This window comes from Camelina sativa, chromosome 4 (assembly GCF_000633955.1).
Source record: "Camelina sativa cultivar DH55 chromosome 4, Cs, whole genome shotgun sequence".
In the NCBI taxonomy this organism is placed as follows: Eukaryota; Viridiplantae; Streptophyta; class Magnoliopsida; order Brassicales; family Brassicaceae; genus Camelina; species Camelina sativa.
Genome location: NC_025688.1, coordinates 2,689,946 through 2,709,749, shown reverse-complemented (window position 1 = coordinate 2,709,749; position 19,804 = coordinate 2,689,946). Strand labels below are relative to the sequence as shown.

Genomic DNA, 19,804 nt, shown 5'->3' with positions numbered 1-19,804 from the left:
GTAAATAAGTCATTCTAACATTGATTTGTACGTTAATTTTTCTATATGTTTTTCTTTTTTCATGAGCTTAGAGTTGTTGCATCTTTTAGAAACACAAATAATGACAACGGAAAAGTTTCACCTTTTTTACTATCTTCGTTGAAAATATTTGCTCTCATCCTTATGCATAACAATCAGATGACGAAACCAAAAATTTACTTGGGGATGGCGGTAAACGGAAAGAAAAGATGGGAGCCGATTGTGTCTGACTCCTTCCACACTTTCATCTAGTTTTTGGTCCTTGAGGATTAGAGATATATGAAATTCAACTATAATTTTTAACGAATCATAGACTATCATACCATTAGAAGAACAATTGGTTGACCCCTAAGTAGAACGTAATGCGCAGCAAAGACGCGTCGGAGTTCAAAACAATGCTTTTGGAACCACTTCATGATTAAGAAGTTATTCAATTATACTCAAGAGGGAGTCAAAAGTTAAAGAAACTCTCGTGCTAAATCTTTAATGAAGATTACAAAAAAAAACTTGTCATTCGTTCAAGAACTTCCGGCATTTATAGATTTCTTGAGACTCAAAACAAACCCAAAATCCTCTTTTTTTTCCTTGGATTCCAAAAAAACGCCCAAGTGTGTTTTTAACACTATAAGTGTTTTCAACATAATAGAACGATACCCTTTTACGATTGTTTGGTGATCAGTAAACTCGCTTTCTTCTTGGGGAATTTAAGTTCTGCAACAGAAGCAAAAAAAAAAAAGAGATCATCAAAACTGAATCTCTATGCAAGTAATTTTGGTAACCAGAATCATAAGAACTTTATGAGAATCATACCATTTGACTACTGTAGTCTTCCTTTCTAGCAGTTTCCATGGAGCCATGAGAATGGTTCTCGCGTGTTTTGTGCTTAGGCTTGCTCGAAGTCTCTGTTGTTTGAGAAATATAAGGAAAGAAAGTTGGAAGCAGGACAAGACCATGATCCATGTCAAATACATTGGCTCTTAATCGCAACATCACTTGAGTAAGAGCTTTGATTGCTGCATCAAAACTTCCTGTTATCTAAACCACAAGAAAGAAAAACATGGTTTTCAGATAAGCCTCTTTTAAAACAAACAAAACTGGGAAGCATTAAGCAATAATAAAGTGTCAAGATTTTTATAACCTGGACCATCTCCTCGTCCTCACGAGCAATTGTTGGTACATCTTCGCCTTGAAAAATGCGGATATTTGCTTTTGTGACACTCCTCATCTCAGATATAAGAGCTCCGCCTTTTCCAATGAGACACCCTACTTGAGAACTAGGAACAAGTACACGAGTGGTGATTGCAGAATCACTTGAATCTTTCCCCACTTTCTCACTGCATCGTGTTTGTAAGCGTAAGGCTGCAATCACGGTTGGGGATTGATCTTCGAAGAACTGTTATACATATATAAACTCGGTTCAACATTTCACATATTGAAAATGAGACTTTCAGTAAGAAGAAAAGGTTACCTCTTTTGATGATATGTATATAACGCAATCATCATCTTCACCAGTTTCGGAGGTATCAACTTTGATGCTCGCACCAGATTCTTGCCTAATCTGATTAATGAAACAGCCGCCTTTTCCTATTACACCTCCGACATTTTCAGCTGGACATATGAAGCAGATAGAAAACACTCTTTCATCGGAAACATCTCTTGGCGCAGAGTAATTTTTGCGAGAGCTTGTTAGTGCAGGACTCATTAGAATTCCACCGTGTTGATGCTGCGGGGTACTAGGGGAAGAGAGAAAGTAGTTCTGAAATTGCGACGGATTCTCATAAAGCAGAGAGGCAACTTGGTAAAGAGCTTCTCTAACAGCAGAGGGATTTCCAGTTATCTGAAATTCAACCAACAACATTCATAAGGTATATATCAGAAACACAACCACAGTAACTCTAAGCTCGATAAATTTTCTTGAAAGACTTTTATGACAGTACCTGAAGAAGCTCATCATGACTCAAAGCCAACGCACAAATAGGCAGATTATCACTTATAACACGAATTTGAGCATTAGTTTCATTACGCAGATTTTGGATAACTTGTCCACCTTTTCCAATAAGGCAACCAATTTGATCCGAAGGCACAAGCATCCTTGCAGTAACAACAGTTTTATACTCATCGTCATCATAATCATAATCATCATTGCTAAGTTCTTGCCCCACAATCATATCATGAACCTTGAAAAGAGCGTCAAAAGCAGGACAAACAAAATCCTCATCATCATCATCAATACGATTAGTCTCCTCGCTTGTAGAATATATAGTAACAACACGCTCGTCACAACCAGGTAAAGCCTGGTTTACCCTCAGGTTTGCTTTCGTCTCAAACCTAATCTGCTTTGCAATCTCACCACCTTTACCAATAACGCTCCCTGCTTTTCTCACAGGACACAAGTAACGATACACAGTATCTTCGAATCCATCACCATTCTCATCTGTATCATCATCAGAAAGAAATTAAAAAAAAAAAAAAAAAGCTCTTAGCTCTTACTTCCTCCGTTTCCGATAACATCAAAATTCGAAGAAAAAAATAACTAAATCAGATCTCTTACCATGAACGTTCCTCGAATAAGCCATCCTAGTGAGACAAATACACGAAATCACAAACCTGAAGAACATAATAAGTAACACAAAAATTAGGGTTTACATTAGGTTTCAAATAAGCAACAGAAAAAAACTTTTAATACTCAGAAGACGACTTCGTTTCTCTATAGATAGATTTTAAGAAACCTAATCGACGACGATCGATACGCAAAATCAGATTCTCACGCAACCGATCGACGAAACTTGATATGATAGTACACTTAAACATTGCTAAAAGAAGCGGAAAGGCGAAAACAGGAAAATCTCACCGGAGAATGAAACAATCGATGATCGGTTAATCCGTCCGTGGAGCTGTCGTCTCGCCGGAAAACGCAACGGCCTCTCTCCGTCTTTGACTAGCTTTTGGAATTTGAAATTGAAAGAATGGGTAAATTGAATGAGAGAGAAGAAAAGAGACTCTTTGGGCTCTATAGGAAAACTACTAAAGGCCTAACAAGTGTATGTGGGCTTTTTCAATATTTCTTGCATCGTGACGGCACGTAGCATTTATTTAATTAAGCCATATTAATTTCAAAATTTAATATATCGGTTAAACAATGTCATTAGTTGACCATCTAAACAAGTGGTTAACAATCAATAAAAAAAAATTGAACATGATTAATTAAACAATAGTAGATCAATTATAAACAGATATAATTCGATATCAATAAAAATAGGGAGATTCTCAAAAATAACACCAAAATAAGTTATTTTTCCAAATATAGCACAACATCTCTAAAATTTTAAAAATAGCACAATATTTCAAAATTAAATTGTAAATAAATTCTAGTTAACGAAAACATTTTTACCAGTACACTAAAATAATATTTCATATATAAGAATAATCTATATATTGTTTTATAAATTATTTGAACCTATAGTGTTTTTTTCTTTCTAGACTAAGTGATAAAAAAAAAATTAATCAAGTTTTTAAAGTTGTAGTGATAACCTTTATCATTTCTAGATTGATTTTAAGTTTTTAACATATCTTTTGATTTAAATAATAATATAATAAATATCAAATGCTTCAGTTTTGAGTACACATTCTGATTTCAAGTACCTTAAATTGTTAAATCCCCATATTTCTACTTAAATCTACGTCTATGCACCAAATAAGTACATGCTATTATGTTTTTAAAATATTAAATTTGATTATTTTCATCTATTATACTCGACTTGATGGAGTACCAATATATATTGGGATTTTGAGAACACATATTATCCAAATATTATAAATAGGTTTTTAGTTTAAGCATACCACATATTTCACACTTAAATTTTTTTTTGCAAGAGTTTATATTTCAATTAAGTGGTAAATTTGGGATACCAAAAAAAATTAATATACAAAAAAAATCATATTTTTGAGGGAGAAAATTATATTTATAAAGGTGTTTCAAAAGAAAAAAAAACTTGTAAACAATATTATTTTTTTATAAACACATGCATCTCAAGAAATTTAGTTTATACAAGTTACATTGTTATATACTTCTGATAACTGGTGATGAAGATCTCGAGAACATGGATTCAAAATTAAGTTACAGCGGCTCAATTGCATTAATAATTAATGGTTATAAAAAAAATTAAAACTAAATGAACTTACAATCCACACAAAAGTGCTAAAAAGAAATAAAAAAATAATACAGAATGAACATACAATAATTAGTTTTTTCAATTATAAATGCTTAAATGGTATTGAATTATCGTCTAAATCATGTATGAGATTACAAAATATAAACAAAAAGGTTTTTGATGCCAAAAAAAAGAAAACAAATAATTAATTTATCATCATCAAAAGAATTTATTTGACTAATCAAAGTTAGGCGTACACTACAATGATAAAACACAAGGTATTTGCTTTTTTTTTTGTAAATTATTTGAGCCGATAGGTTTTTTTTTTTTAAAGCAAACGATAAAACACAATTCATCGAATTTATTAGTGTGATAGTGATAAATTTTTATCATATCCATGTTTTTACATAGCTTTAATTCAAACTGCGATATATTAAGAACATAGGTGGAGGTGGGGAGGAGAACAGCTAGATTTCAAATTGGGAGCAACATAACCGATTACCAAATTTTTAAAACATGGGACTGGCATTTTATATAAATGTTTTTAAAATTATAAAGGGGAAAAAGTAATTAATAATTAAGACCTAAACTAATCATTTCAATTAAATATGAGAGAAAGTTGAGTAATGGCAAAACTAAGAAATAATGGTCACGGATTACTAGCAATTTAAAGAAGTCTACCATAAAAAAGAACTACCACCAAAAAAGAACTACCACCAAAGCAGAGTAGAGTAAAGAAGTGGAAATTAAAATCAGTGGTGATTCCTGTGCAGAAGTGGATGAGTGGAACCCATTCAGTGTAATGCAGGGAATGAATGTTCTCCACAATGAACAAGAGTAAGTGAACAAGAACAAGAGTAAGTAAGTGGCACAATGAACAAGAGTTAGTAAGTGGTTTACCACTTGACAGTGGAGCAAGGAAGGGAAGCACAATTTCCTTTTCATAGTAGTCCAAGATCGTTGAAGTATGTATCTTCAAATCCCATTTCAATGCTTTTTTCCACTTTAGAGTACTGAAAAAAAATATTTATCCTTCACAAATAAATCAGTTAATTTTTTTACTTTATATAGTTAGGCGTTAAACAAAAGAAAATCGAATGTATAAATATAAAGTTAGGCATACAATAAATTACAATTCAGCTAGTCATTACAATTCACGATAGCACAGTTCAGTTGCTACTTTTTATTCTTGTTGAATTTTATTTTCTTGAGATAAGATAATCAGTTTGATAAAATATGTATAGTGAAGCCTGCTAAATTTACTGTCGGCAGTGGGCTACTCACGGCCACGGACCAATATTGCAGAATTTTTATTTGTTTCCAAATTATATGTTTTTTTTATAATAATTTATTATACTTTTTTATAAAAGTAACATTTTATTTTACTTTAGGATTTCGAATATATTAGATGGAAAATGTGTCTAAAATCTTTATACATTAATCAGGGCTTCTTTATACTATTCTATACAATAGCTAGCCGATTTTGTATCCAACGACGAACAAAATATTCAAATATTTAAAATAGTAAAACAATACTTAATATAAAGCCGATTTTGTATCCAACGGAAAAAAAATTATTAGGGATAACTCTGAAGATTATAGCTCTGAAGGGATAACTAGAATTACGTTTTCTTGAAGCACAAAACATAAATAATATAAAAATTTGAGACTTGATGAGAGTTGAGACATTTACAAGTTCAAGCTTTTACACGACATACAATACTTCTCGCTTTAGCCATGTTTTTTTCATAAAATTTCAGATGGTATTAATCTTAGATTTTCGCATAAATAGATAGTTTAAAAGATGCCAAGAACAACATCAAATCTGGGGAGAACAAACTCCGTAGAACCAAATGATATATAAGAAAAGAAATGAAGAGAGTTAAGGGGAGCGAAACCACATCATGAGCAGGTCTTGGAACTTCGGAGACTGATTCCTAGCCAGGCATGTGTTGCGGATTCTTCTATCAAGCTTTGGGAAGAGAGCTTCGACCGGAGTAAGGATGCCATTGAATATGTGTGTGTTTCTCTCCTGCCAAAGAGTGTATACCACCGCCTGAGCAGCCAGTAGTTTAAGAGTGTTGAGTTTTGCGTCGTTGTTGGCGCAACGTAGCCAATTAAGAAAAGAATCCCATGTAGTGAATCCCATAAAAGGGAGGTTAAGCTTATGAAGACACCATCTCCATAGGTCGTAGGGAATAGGGGCAGCGTAAGAAGAGATGATCCTTGGTTTCAAAATAAATCTCACAAAGGAAGCAAGTGTCATCCTCTAGTGTTCCCCAATTTCAGAGTCTTGATAATGTAGGAAATCTGTCAAGACAGCAGAGCCACGTAACGAATGAGTGCTTAGGTATTGAGTTTGAAAACCAAACTTGCTTATACCAGGGCACCACTGGGGTTGGAGGCTTGAGGAGCTCCCAAGTTTTGGCAAAGCTAAACCGTCGTAGCGCTTCTTCGTTCGGTCTAGCCCAATAGTAAGAGTCTTGTGTTCCCTCTGAAATTTGTGTTTCAGCGAGATGGATAAAGAGTTGTTCTGCATTGTCACTACGGGCTCCTCTGAACATCCATCCTTCCCCTGAATGAGCTTTCGCCACTGTTGAATCTAGAGGTAGACCAAGTCGTTGGTGTCCATCCTTCCCTCGGTAAGTAAAAAAGTCTCCAAACGGAATCCAGTTATCAAACCAGAAGGAAAAGGTTCTCCCATCACCAATTTTGCAGGAGAGAAAAGTTTTAGCAGTGTCTCTCAACTTAAGAAGTTGTTTCCAGAAAGAGGAGCCCTTACTTAAAGCTGAAAGCCTCCAAAAACATCTCCTTCTCAGCTTGTTTTTCCTAGGCTTGGGCATAAAATCCGAAAATCCGAACCGAAAAATTCGGATAAAAACCGAACCGATATTGAGGAAATAACCGATCGGTTTTTGTTTTCATTACTTTTGGATATCGAATTAAATCCGATCCGAACCAATATCCAATAGATATCCGAATATAACCGATAATATAAGAAACAACTTTATAAAGATAAATGTATACATAACTATATAAGATATATATGAATCATAGATATAGATACCTAACTATATACAATATACACAAATCGTAGATATACTCTTATATCTACGTTATTGTTTACTTTGGTTTTTATTTTTTATCATTGGCACGGTCTTATATCTCACTTTGGATGTTAGTACGTCACACTTTTATGTATTGGTATAATTTTATCTTAGTTTGAACTTTAAATTTGTTATTTGTTTCATTTCTATTTTTTCACATACTCGGTTAGTATAGTTTTTTGGATACAATCGTATTAAAACATATCCGAATGAAACCTTATCCAATAAATTTTGTTTAATGTTGGTTATCGACAATATATCCAAACCGATCCGAAATTTGAATTATCCGAACCTAAACCGATCCGAATTTTTTAAATATCCTAATGGATGTTAGAGCCAATATCCAAAAAATCCAAAATCTGAAATATTCGAAACGAATCCGATCCGATATCCGAACGCCCAGGCCTAGTTTTTCCTACACCAGGCAACCCACAGAGAACCTAAGGCCAAGAATAACTTCCATATTAGTTTGAGACCAAATACCTTATTCCATTCTCTAAGATCCTTTAGGCCAAGGCCGCCTTCTGATTTGGGAGAGCACACTGTCCTCCAAGACACTTTTGCTTGCTTTGGGATTTCACTTGCACCCGACCATAAAAAATTTCTGCAAAGCTTGTCAAGGTCTTTAATGCACTTAGCTGGTAGGATGAATGCTGCACACCAATACACGAAAATGTTCTGAATCACAGAGGTTAGCAATTGTAACCATCCTGCATTAGAAAGGTGTTTATGCTGCCAGGACTGAAACTTCCTTCTGATTCTTTATATTAAGGGTTCACAGTCAGATCTGGTGAGAGGGTTCGGGAGTAGAGGGAGACCTAGATATTTTACCGGGATAATACCCACAGAGAAACCGGATGAAGAGTTGAATCTGTTCTGATCAGCCAAAGCGGAACCTGCTATGTAGAGTTCCATTTTATTTTTGTTAAGAACCATTCCCAAAATGCTTGAGAAGTACCCAAGGAGGTCAACAATAGCTTGCAAGGACGAGTATTCTCCGTCGAAAAAACCATTACGGCGTCCGCGAAGATAACGTGAGTGACTTTGGGGTTCGACGCTTTGGGGTGGTAACCAATTTGGCCAGCTTGATATCTCAAGTCGAGGAGTCTAGAGAAGATGTCCATGCCAATCAAAAAAAGGTAGGGGGAGAGGGGGTCTCCTTGTCGTAGTCCCTTTTTTTCTTTGAAATACCCACAGAGCTCTCTATTGACAGAGATCGAGAACCTTGTAGTTTTGATACACTGGCTGATCCATTGGATGTATTTACTTGGAAAGTGTGTTGCAGTCAGGATGTCTATGATGAAGCTCCTCCATTTGATATAATCAAAGGCTATTTGGAGATCAATCTTGAGCATACCTCTTTTTGAAATCCCACTTTTGTTATATCCTTGCACTAATTCGGATGCTAGGAGGACATTTTCGACTATCTGCCAGTCTTTGATTAATGCAGTATGGTTCTCTTGAATCATCTCTGGAAGCAAATGTTGGAGCCTTCTAGCCAGAAGTTTTGAAATAACCTTATAAATAGCATTCAAACACGAGATGGGTCTGTATTCAGCAACTGTTTTGGCATTCGTCGTCTTGGCGATCATGGATACTGCTATTGAAATCCAGCTAGGTTCCATCTTACCGTGTACAAAGAAACTCCGAACAGCAAGAGTGACTTCTTCACCCACAATACCCCAATAGTGCTTGAAGAACTCACCCATATAACCATCAGGGCCCGGGACTTTATCTTGAGGGAGGGCAAATAATTCTGCCTTTATTACAGAGGTAGTGAAGACTCTGTTTAAAGCAGTTCTCTGAGTCTCTGAGCACCTAAAAGGGTGGATTGACTAAATGCATGTCGTCAGGCAAGGGGTATTTCTAGAAGCACCAAAGAGGGAAGTATAAAACTCAACACATGCGTTCTTTATCGATGGTTTGTCCATGATGAATGTACCGTCTTAAAGGCGAAGTCTCTTGATACCACTAAAAGCGTTTTTGATAACCACACTCTTGTGGAAAATACTTTTGTTCTCGTCACCATCAGAGATCCATTTGAGACCTGAATTTTGATGCAAAAAAAGTTGATTCGGCTGCAGACAGCTTCTGCCAAGATAGATATGCCTGACGCTCTTCGACTTCTACCTCTTGAGAAGGAGAGTTAAAGAGGTTAAGTTGTGATGCTTTCAGGTCTGCCAAAGCACCTCTCACTCTGTTCTCTATCCCTGAAAATGCTTCCTTATTAAGTTCTCACAGCTTTCCTTTAAGCTTTTTAAGCTTTTGGTTTATTTGATACATCTGAGAACCTGCCACTTGGGTTGAATTCCAGCACTCTTGCAAAATGTGTAGGAAGTTTTCATGTTGCATTAAGTGATGATTGAAACGGAAATGCCGAATTACCCTTGGTCCTCTGTCCTGGAACCTGATGCATCAAGAAGCATGATCAGAGAAAAGAGGTTCTTCGAAAGTGGCAATGGAATTCGAGAACTGAGGAAGCCAGAATTCGTTGCCAAGCATTCTGTCAAGCTTCTCTGCAACAGGAGTATTCTGCTGGTGATTCCACCAGGTGAAGATGGGCCGTGAGCGGGAATGTCCAAGAGACCACACGCATCCATACATTGTTGAAGCTCTCGGGCACCCTCTAAGTAGACAGAGTAGTCGTCTCTTCGGGAATGCTCCTCAGGAAGGAGAGTCTGGTTAAAGTCACCTGTTACTAGCCATGAGAAGGATCGCAATGGCATGTTAGCTGCCATGTCAACGAGATCGTTCCATAGAGAAACTCGCTCGTGTCTTAGGTTTGCTCCATATACAAAAGAAACTGTGAAGTTAATCTCTTTTTCTGGCCAAGAGATACCGCAAGTGATGTGCTGGCGAGACTTCTTGCAGAGATTTACTCTCACATCTTTACTATACACCACCAAAATTCTCCCTAGATGAGAGTGTTCATAATTTGGGATGAGACTCCAACCTGGCAGGATCCGCTTCATAACGGTCTTCGCGTTGTGTTCTAAGACATGAGTCTCCAAAAGGCAACCAAAAACTGGTCGATGTTGTTTATACCACGAAACAAAATTCTGCTGCTTGTCAGGATCATTGATCCCACGTACATTCCAACAAAACATGAGCATCACAAAAGAGAGTCTAACAAAAAAGAGACTCGTTGCGGAAGGAAAACCTTCCCGCATGGATTTGGCCCTTCTTAAGCTTGGCCCTGATCTTCTTCTTCTAACTTTTAGTTAAGACCTTGACAAATTCCCATTACTGTGAGCAGTTCTGCCCCTCTATCCTTTGGGCTCTCTACGGCATTGTCTCGATCAAGGCACAAAGCAGCAGAAGAGGGGTTTAATTTCTGATTGGTCGACACTTCTTCATTAGCAACATGTGAAGGAACTTTGGTCTCTTGGTTCACCTGTGGGCTCTTCGACGAAGAAGCTTCATCTGAACTTTTCCTGACCCATTGCTTTGCTTTGGAGATTGTCTCTGGGGGTCCAGAGACTTAAGGAAGTTTATCAGGCATGACTTCTTTCTCCTTGTATGTCCTCCAGGGGTAGATAGATTCTGCATGGTAAGCTTTCTTGCAGCATATACATAATGGAGGAGCATTAGTACAATGCTTAGACGAATGTCCCGCCTCGTCACACAGAGGACAAATGGGGAGGGAGGTGAGGGCAAGAGACCGCTACTCGTCGTGTGTCCCCTGATTTGAATTGGGCACAAACAAATTCGGGAAGAGGTTTATGCAGATCGATTTTTGTGAACACTTTTGTAACTTCAAAATTGGTCATTGACTATGTTTCTTTGTGTAAGCAAATTTGATGTCCCATGATACTGGCAATACGACTCAGGGCCGATGGGTTGTAGAATTCGTATGGCACATGCGAAGTTCAATCCAAACATGAGCCATTTTCAACGCCAGTTTTGATGGTTGAACCCCCAGAGTCCATTCAGCGACAAACATAGTTGAGCCGTCTATGGACAAAATTCCTTCTTTAAGAACCCTCTGTCGAGTGGAGGAATTGGGGATCTTGAAGAGGAAGGTGTTTGGTGTGTCGAGCTTTGTGACAGAGATGTCATGATGCCATTTACTCCAGATAAGATTAACCACTGCTCGACTCGGATCTTGCCAAAGGAGAGAGCTTTTCGGTAGAACTGACCAACAACGAAGCTCTGCCACAGAGGCTTGCTGTCTTCTATAACCTTTTTGGAATTTTGATGCAGAGCTCACCTGAATCCAAGAGAAAAGGTGAACCACATTTTTCAGTGTGGATGTGCCGCCGTAGGTACGCTCAGCCCAAATAACTTGAGGAAGTTTTTCGTCAGATCCAGGCACCGACGAAGTTGGAGGAATCACTTCTCCCATTGGTGGGGTTGGATCTGCTACTTTCTCAGGGAGTGGAAGCAGAGATCCACTGGATCTGGAACTCTGGCGTAAAAGGGGGGGAGGGGGAGGTGGGATGGTGGAAAGAGGAGGTTTTCGTTTTTTCTTGGCCATGTCAGAAGAAGATTCACCAATGGTGGTCGCCATCGGTTCAGGGAAAAAAAAAAAGAGAAGAGAGATGGCGAAGATCGCCCGAAAAAATCCTACCTCGAAAACCGTTTTTTGTTTTCATAAAAAAATGTCGAATTTTCCATTGACAGAGATCGAGAACCTTGTAGTTTTGATACACTGGCCGATCCATTGGATGTATTTACTTGGAAAGTGTCTTTACCTATGTATTAGAAACACTAACAAACTGGCTTTACCCATTTATTATAGTAGGCATCTCTTAGAAATAGGTGTCGGCTAATTTTTTCTTTTTTGTAATAGTGTATATGCATTTCGTTTATGTTTAAATCTACATGTTATTTATACCATAGTGACAATACAATCACTAATTATCAAAATGCATGTTTTGGCCATGTTGGAACTGAATTTTCAGAAAGAAGTTTTAGAAAATTGCAGGTTTTGGGACAGTGACTTTCCGGCGACTTTCCGGCCAAATTCCAGCCAAATGGCTGATCAGAATTGTCGGGTTGATAGTGCAATGGAAAGCTTGGAAAGTTGATTTGAATGAGAAATAAGAGTGTGAAGTAAGCTACATGGGATGGTTTGGGAAATATCCCACATCGGAAATATGACTGATTTTCACTCATATATATATATAGTTTCACACTCTTCTAGTTTTAAAAGTGTGTAGATGGAAGAGGAAAGATTCCCACACGCGAACCGAACCAAACCGGGCTGGGCCGAGCATGGACGCGGGGCGGGCCGGGCATGGACGCGGGACGGGCCGGGCTGGGCGTGGACGCTGGCCATAGGCCCTGGGCTTTTGAGGTTTTTGGAAAGTTTTAGACCCATTTAATTTTTTGGAAAGACATGGTGTGAACTCCAAGCAAACTTGGGCAGTACCCCGAGAATATTCACTGAATATTTTCTTGAGACCTCCCTCGTGCCACTATATATAGAGGCACACACAAAAACACAAAGCACTCTTTTCTCTGAAGATCTCTCTCCCTCTCCCTTGCTTAGTTCAAGTAAGTTCTTAGTTTAGTAGTCTCGAGAGTATAACGTAGATCTGTTCGCTCGAGTTCTATTACGGGTGTGCTACTGTAATAGTTCGTGATCGGTTGTATCCTGGGATTCATAAATCGTGATTGTCCGAAAGCACTTACGGCCGATTTATTGAATTAAGGAAAGAGATATCAGATCTTGCCTCCATGATTTATTTTATGCTTTATATTATGATGTTGTAATTCGTTTCTGATTTCGTTAATTTAAATATAATTCGCATCTTTTCTCAATTCGATTTTTGCACTCCTAACAGTCTTAATTCAATAAATCCGCTTTCTGCTTATCGCTTTAAACGGATTGAGAATTTTTCGAATTTTTTATTTTAAAAACGATTTCAAAATCTTCTAAAAACTGTTTCTGCTTTCATCTTTCGGTGCTTACGCGGAAAGTTTTTGAAGAACGCTTTTACTTTAATTATTTCTTCTTTACTCTCTCTAGTTTCCACGAACGCTCTTAATTGAGTGAGTTTGGGAAACAAGTTTCTGCGAACGCTTGTTAGCGAGTTTGCAAAACTAATTCAGTGTAATTTAATTACTTGAATTGTTTGATTAATATATTAATCATATCTGTTCTGTTTATTGTGAAACAAAAAAAATGTCTCGAGACAACACCAACAACGTTGACGGTGCTAGGGTTCCTGCAACCCCTGTTGAAACTCTTGCGGAGTTGGCTCAGCGCCTTGCTAAAGAACTTGAAAACACGAAGCTTACCGATTCGGGTATGGAAAACGTGCGCCGAAATCTGTTTGGTAATGGATCAACCCACATGGGGATACCACCTTCGGCTTCCCAAGGGATGATGCCAGATAAGTTTGATGGCAAAGCTGGGTTCAAAACGTGGCAAAACAAGATGCGCTACTACTTGGCCAGCATGAACATGGAAAGGTACCTCAGAAAGGATCCACCAACGCTTCCACAAGGTGACACTGACATGTATGTGGTTGGCAGTATGGATAGCTGGGCTCAAGGAGACTATTGTTGCAAAGGTCAGATTCTGAACCGTTTGGTCAATGATCTGTATGACCTCTACAGTATGTACAAGACTTCAAAAGCATTGTGGCAAGCTTTGGAAACCAAGTACAAGACTGATGAGTCTGGGATGCAGAAGTTCTCAACTACGAAGTTTCTGAACTTCAAGATGGTGGATTCCAAACCAATAATGGAACAAGTGGACGCTCTTCAACGCATCTTTTAGGAGATCGAGTTGGAAGGGATGACGATCTGCAATGTCTTCAAGACGAATTGCTTGATCGAGAAGCTACCACCAAGCTGGTCGAATTTCAAGCATTACCTTAACTTCAAGCGTAAGGCAATGTCTCTTGATGATCTCATCCGTCGGTTGAGAGTTGAGGAAAACAACTGTGGAGCTCATTCGGATGCTCAAAGCCAGGGGCATGATGTTCATGTAGCTGAGCATAAGGCCAAGTTTAAAGGCAAGGGTATAGGGATCTCTATTCCTCATAAACCGTTGAAGGTGTCATCTGGACCAAACTTCAAGAAGAGCAACCTTGAGAGGAAGTTCAAAGGAAAGTGTCATCATTGTGGTAAGATTGGACACAAGGCTGATGTTTGCAAAAGCAAAGCCAAAGATCTCAAGTTGCAAGCAAACCTAACTGAAGAAGACATGGTTGCGGTGGTTACGGAATGTAACTTGGTTGATATCTGGAATCCAGTGGAGTGGTTCTATGACACTGGTGCTACCACACATATATGTACTGATAGGACCATGTTCATCACCTACGAGAAGAACAAGTCAAACGAGCAGCTTTTCATGGGCAACACGGCGGTTTCCAAGATTGAAGGTAAGGGCAAAGTGGTTATGAATCTAACTTCTGATTGTGAGCTCACCTTGCAGAACGTGAAACACGTACCTGACATGCGGAAGAATCTCATCTCTGGAACAGTCCTAAGCAAGCATGGTTTTTCCATCAATTTTGAGGCTGATAAGTTAGTTCTTAAGAAAAATGGGATGTATTTGGGAAAGGGTTTTGTTAAGGGTGGACTGATCAAGATGTTTGTAACGACAGTCCATCTGAAAATAGTAGCTTATGCTTCTGTTGCTGAAATGAAAGAAAACCCTATTGCTTACTTGGTTGAGTCGTATACTACTTGGCATGAACGTTTAGGACATGTCAATTACAAAACAATGCGAAAAATGCAAATCTTGAATTTGATTCAGAAATTCAAAACTAACCAAGAAAAATGTGAAGTGTGCGTACAGGCCAAACTCACTAAAACTCCCTCACCACACGTTGAAAGAACAACCGAACCTCTAGGCTTAATTCACACAGACTTATATATATTGCTATGTATATCTCTTGCATAGCAAAAATGGAGCACTGGAAAAATTTAAAGAGTTCACCCTCGAAGTAGAAAATCAGCTTTAGAAAACTATAAAAGTAGTTCGAAGTGATTGAGGAGGAGAATATACGGAGCCGTTCAATGCATTTTATAGAGAAAAAGGCATTATACATCAGACAACCGCTCCCTACTCGCCAGAATCTAACGGAGTAGCGGAACGAAAGAATCGAACTCTGAAAGAGATGATGAATGCATTGTTGCAGGAATCTGGATTAGCCTAGAACATGTGGGGGGGGGGGAAGCTTTGCTTACCACAAATTACATCCTCAACAGGATACCGCATAAAGTGACTGGCAAATCACCATATGAGCTTTGGAAAGGTACAGTACCTTCGTACAAATACCTCAAAGTGTGGGGGTGCCTAGCAAAAGTGATTGTACCACCTCCTAAAAAGGTCACAATTGGGCCAAAGACCGTACACTGTATCTTCATCGGATATGCACATAATAGTAGTGCATATCGATTTCTGGTTCATGAATCAGATATTCGAGATATCCATGTGAATACAGTTATGGAGTCAAGAAATGCTTTATTTTTTAAAGACATTTTCCCCTGTAGGAAAACTCAAAAACGGACTCGTGAACAACGAGATGCAGCGACCTCTGAAGCTGGCAATACTTTGAGTAATACTACTGTAGAAACAGAACTTGAACCTAGACGGAGCAAACGAGCTCGCAAAAGTAAATCATTTGGTGATGATTTTCTGATGATGGCATTTCTTGTTGAAAATCTACCTAGAACATAGGTAGAAGCTATGTCTACACCTAATCCACCTTATTGGAAGGAAGCTGTCAAAACCGAAATAGACTCTATCATGCAACATCATACATATGAGATGGCAGATCTACCACAAGGATTTAAGCCTTTGGGGTGTAAATGGATTTTTACGATAAAACGAAAACCCAATGGCGATATTGAGCGGTACAAGGCTAGGCTTGTAGTGCAAGGATTTCGGCAAAAAGAAGGTTTAGATTTCTTTGATACCTATTCACCGGTAACAAGACTATCTTCGATCAGGATGCTCATAGGTATTGCAGCCTTGAGAAATCTTGAAATCCATCAAATGGATGTAAAAACTGCTTTCCTCCATGGAGATTTAGAAGAGGAAATCTACATGAAACAACCTGAGGGTTTGTTATTCCAGGACAAGAACACAAAGTGTGTAAACTTGTAAAGTCTTTATATGGATTCAAACAGGCTCCTAAGCAGTGGCATGAGAAGTTTGACAGTATGATGATGTCTAATGGTTTTCGCATTAATGAATGTGACAAATGCATATATTACAAAACTACTCCATCAGGGTATATTTTGTTATGCTTATCATCGGCAGCAACAAAGACATCATAACTCAAACGAAAAACATGCTCAAAAGACATTTTGACATGAAGGACTTGGGTTTAGCATATGTAATTTTGGGGATAAAAATCATCATAACTGATGAGGGCCTTTTCTTGTCTCAAACCCACTATGCTGAAAAAGTGCTTGATCGATTCAAGCATTACTCAAATGGGACTGCAAAAACTCTAGAGGATCCTCAAATTCACTTGACCAAAAATTCTGGTGAACTTGTGCAACATGTGGAGTATGCAAGGGTAATTGGCAGTCTAATGTATTTGACAAACTATTTAGCGCACTCTGTAAATATACTTAGTCGCTATAGAAGTAATCCAGGATTTTGGAAGGTTATAGTGATGCCAACTGGATCGCAGAATCGAGAAACTCCAAATCCACGAGTGGATACGTTTTTACACTTGAAGGTGCAGCAGTGTCCTGGAAATCTTCCAAACAAACTCTGGCAGCTAAATCAACTATGGAATCTGAATTCATAGCTTTGGAGATAGCTATGTCGGAAGCTGAATCACTTCGTAATTTCTTGGAAGACATCCCAATGTGGGGGAATCCTGTGCCTGTAATACGTGTACATTGTGATAGCCAATCGGCTTTGGGCAGGGCAAGGAATACCCATTACAATGGCAAATCTCGTCACATCAGACGAAGACATAAAACTGTTAGACAACTTATCTCAACTGGTGTAGGTACGATTGAGTACATCCATACGAAAGAAAACCTAAAGGATCCATTAACAAAAGGTTTGGCGAGAGATCAAGTTATAAAATCATCAAGAGGAATGAGTTTAAAGCCTACGACTTAAGAGGAGGTTTGATGGTAACCCCACCTACATAGATTGGAGACCCCATGACCTAGATTCAAAGGGACAACTAAATCAAGCTGAATCTGCTACAAGCACTAAGAGACTTTTGTCTTTTCCCAGTTCCTGAAATGATGTAAAGTGCTTCCTGTATGTTAGAGGTTAAGCATATGCTTTTAATGATTTGAAATGTAGCTTTGTAAAATATTTGAAATAATTACAAGATATTTCTTTAAATACAAGCAGCTATTAAAATCACCTTGTGAGTGTGAAATGGGGCCGTTTCTAGGAGAATAAATGAGGGTATACTCTCCAACTTCACTGATGATTAACCAGGCATGTTCAAGGCTACAATGAACACAAAAAAGAACCTCGTTCTACGAGAAAACGAAGCTGTGTAATGTTTGCTGTCTAAGTTTACATACAAATCCGGATGGTTCAAGACATCATGTTCACCATCTGGCCGAGTAAACTCGACAGGTATAACAATGAGTCGGTTCAAGGTTGAAAAACACCACCAACTCAGATACAGTTAGTTTTCGCATATACTCTCGAAGGTCTGTCTAGTCTAGCTAGTAGTGTCAGTCTATAGAGTTAGTTATGTCGTCATATGTTTAGACTTATTTCTATTCATGTGGGGGATTGTTGGAACTGAATTTTCAGAAAGAAGTTTCANGAAGCTGAATCACTTCGTAATTTCTTGGAAGACATCCCAATGTGGGGGAATCCTGTGCCTGTAATACGTGTACATTGTGATAGCCAATCGGCTTTGGGCAGGGCAAGGAATACCCATTACAATGGCAAATCTCGTCACATCAGACGAAGACATAAAACTGTTAGACAACTTATCTCAACTGGTGTAGGTACGATTGAGTACATCCATACGAAAGAAAACCTAAAGGATCCATTAACAAAAGGTTTGGCGAGAGATCAAGTTATAAAATCATCAAGAGGAATGAGTTTAAAGCCTACGACTTAAGAGGAGGTTTGATGGTAACCCCACCTACATAGATTGGAGACCCCATGACCTAGATTCAAAGGGACAACTAAATCAAGCTGAATCTGCTACAAGCACTAAGAGACTTTTGTCTTTTCCCAGTTCCTGAAATGATGTAAAGTGCTTCCTGTATGTTAGAGGTTAAGCATATGCTTTTAATGATTTGAAATGTAGCTTTGTAAAATATTTGAAATAATTACAAGATATTTCTTTAAATACAAGCAGCTATTAAAATCACCTTGTGAGTGTGAAATGGGGCCGTTTCTAGGAGAATAAATGAGGGTATACTCTCCAACTTCACTGATGATTAACCAGGCATGTTCAAGGCTACAATGAACACAAAAAAGAACCTCGTTCTACGAGAAAACGAAGCTGTGTAATGTTTGCTGTCTAAGTTTACATACAAATCCGGATGGTTCAAGACATCATGTTCACCATCTGGCCGAGTAAACTCGACAGGTATAACAATGAGTCGGTTCAAGGTTGAAAAACACCACCAACTCAGATACAGTTAGTTTTCGCATATACTCTCGAAGGTCTGTCTAGTCTAGCTAGTAGTGTCAGTCTATAGAGTTAGTTATGTCGTCATATGTTTAGACTTATTTCTATTCATGTGGGGGATTGTTGGAACTGAATTTTCAGAAAGAAGTTTCAAAAAATTGCAGGTTTTGGGACAGTGACTTTCCGGCGACTTTCCGGCCAAATTCCGGCCAAATGGCTGATCAGAATTGTCGGGTTGATAATGCAATGGAAAGCTGGTAACGAGTACTACAAGATGGTATAATCATACGTCCAAAACGGAGTTGATTTGAATGAGAAATAAGAGTGTGAAGTAAGCTACTTGGGATGGTTTGGGAAATATCCCACATCGGAAATATGACTGATTTTTCACTCATATATATATAGTTTCACACTCTTCTAGTTTCAAAAGTGTGTAGATGGAAGAGGGAAGAATCCCACACGCGAACCGAACCAAACCGGGCTGGGCGGGCCGAGAACGGACGCGGGACGTGCCGGGCTGGGCGTGGACGCGGGTCGTAGGCCCTGTGCTTTTGTGTTTTTTGGAAAGCTTTAGACCCATTTAATTGTTTGGAAAGACATGGTGTGAACTCCAAGCAAACTGGGACAGTACTCCGAGAATATTCACTGAATATTTTCTTGAGACCTCCCTCTTTCCACTATATATAGAGGCACAACCTCTCATTATTTTTCACACACAAAACACAAAGCACTCCTTTTTCTGAAGATCTCTCTCCCTCTCCCTTGCTTAGTTCAAGTAAGTTCTTAGTTTAGTAGTCTCGAGAGTATAACGTAGATCTGTTCGCTTGAGTTCTATTACGGGTGTGCTACTGTAATAGTTCGTGAACGGTTGTATCTTGGGATTCATAAATCGTGATTGTCCGAAAGCACTTACGGCCGATTTATTGAATTAAGGAAAGAGATATCATATCTTGCCTCCGTGATTTATTTTATGCTTTATATTATG

The 19,804-nt window shown here is 38.4% G+C and overlaps 1 protein-coding gene across 1 annotated transcript; it reads right to left on the bottom strand.

The window, feature by feature from the left end:
• On the bottom strand, positions 430-2,999 carry LOC104779635 (KH domain-containing protein At4g18375-like). Its single transcript, XM_010504016.2, has 7 exons — positions 2,870-2,999; positions 2,570-2,625; positions 1,956-2,452; positions 1,487-1,855; positions 1,157-1,411; positions 829-1,053; positions 430-729 (listed from the first exon to the last, which is right to left on the bottom strand). The coding sequence occupies exons 2-7, from the start codon at positions 2,592-2,594 to the stop codon at positions 694-696; spliced, it is 1,407 nt and encodes a 468-aa protein (XP_010502318.1). The 5' UTR covers positions 2,595-2,625; positions 2,870-2,999; the 3' UTR covers positions 430-693.

Bases quoted from the DNA above. Each gene is read 5' to 3' on its own strand.
- LOC104779635 (XM_010504016.2), bottom strand. From the start codon at position 2,594: ATGGCTTATTCGAGGAACGTTCATG. The intron at 2,453-2,569 runs GTAAGAGATCTG...ATGATGATACAG, and splicing joins TTATTCGAGGAACGTTCATG to ATGAGAATGGTGATGGATTC. The intron at 1,856-1,955 runs GTACTGTCATAA...GTTGAATTTCAG, and splicing joins GTCATGATGAGCTTCTTCAG to ATAACTGGAAATCCCTCTGC.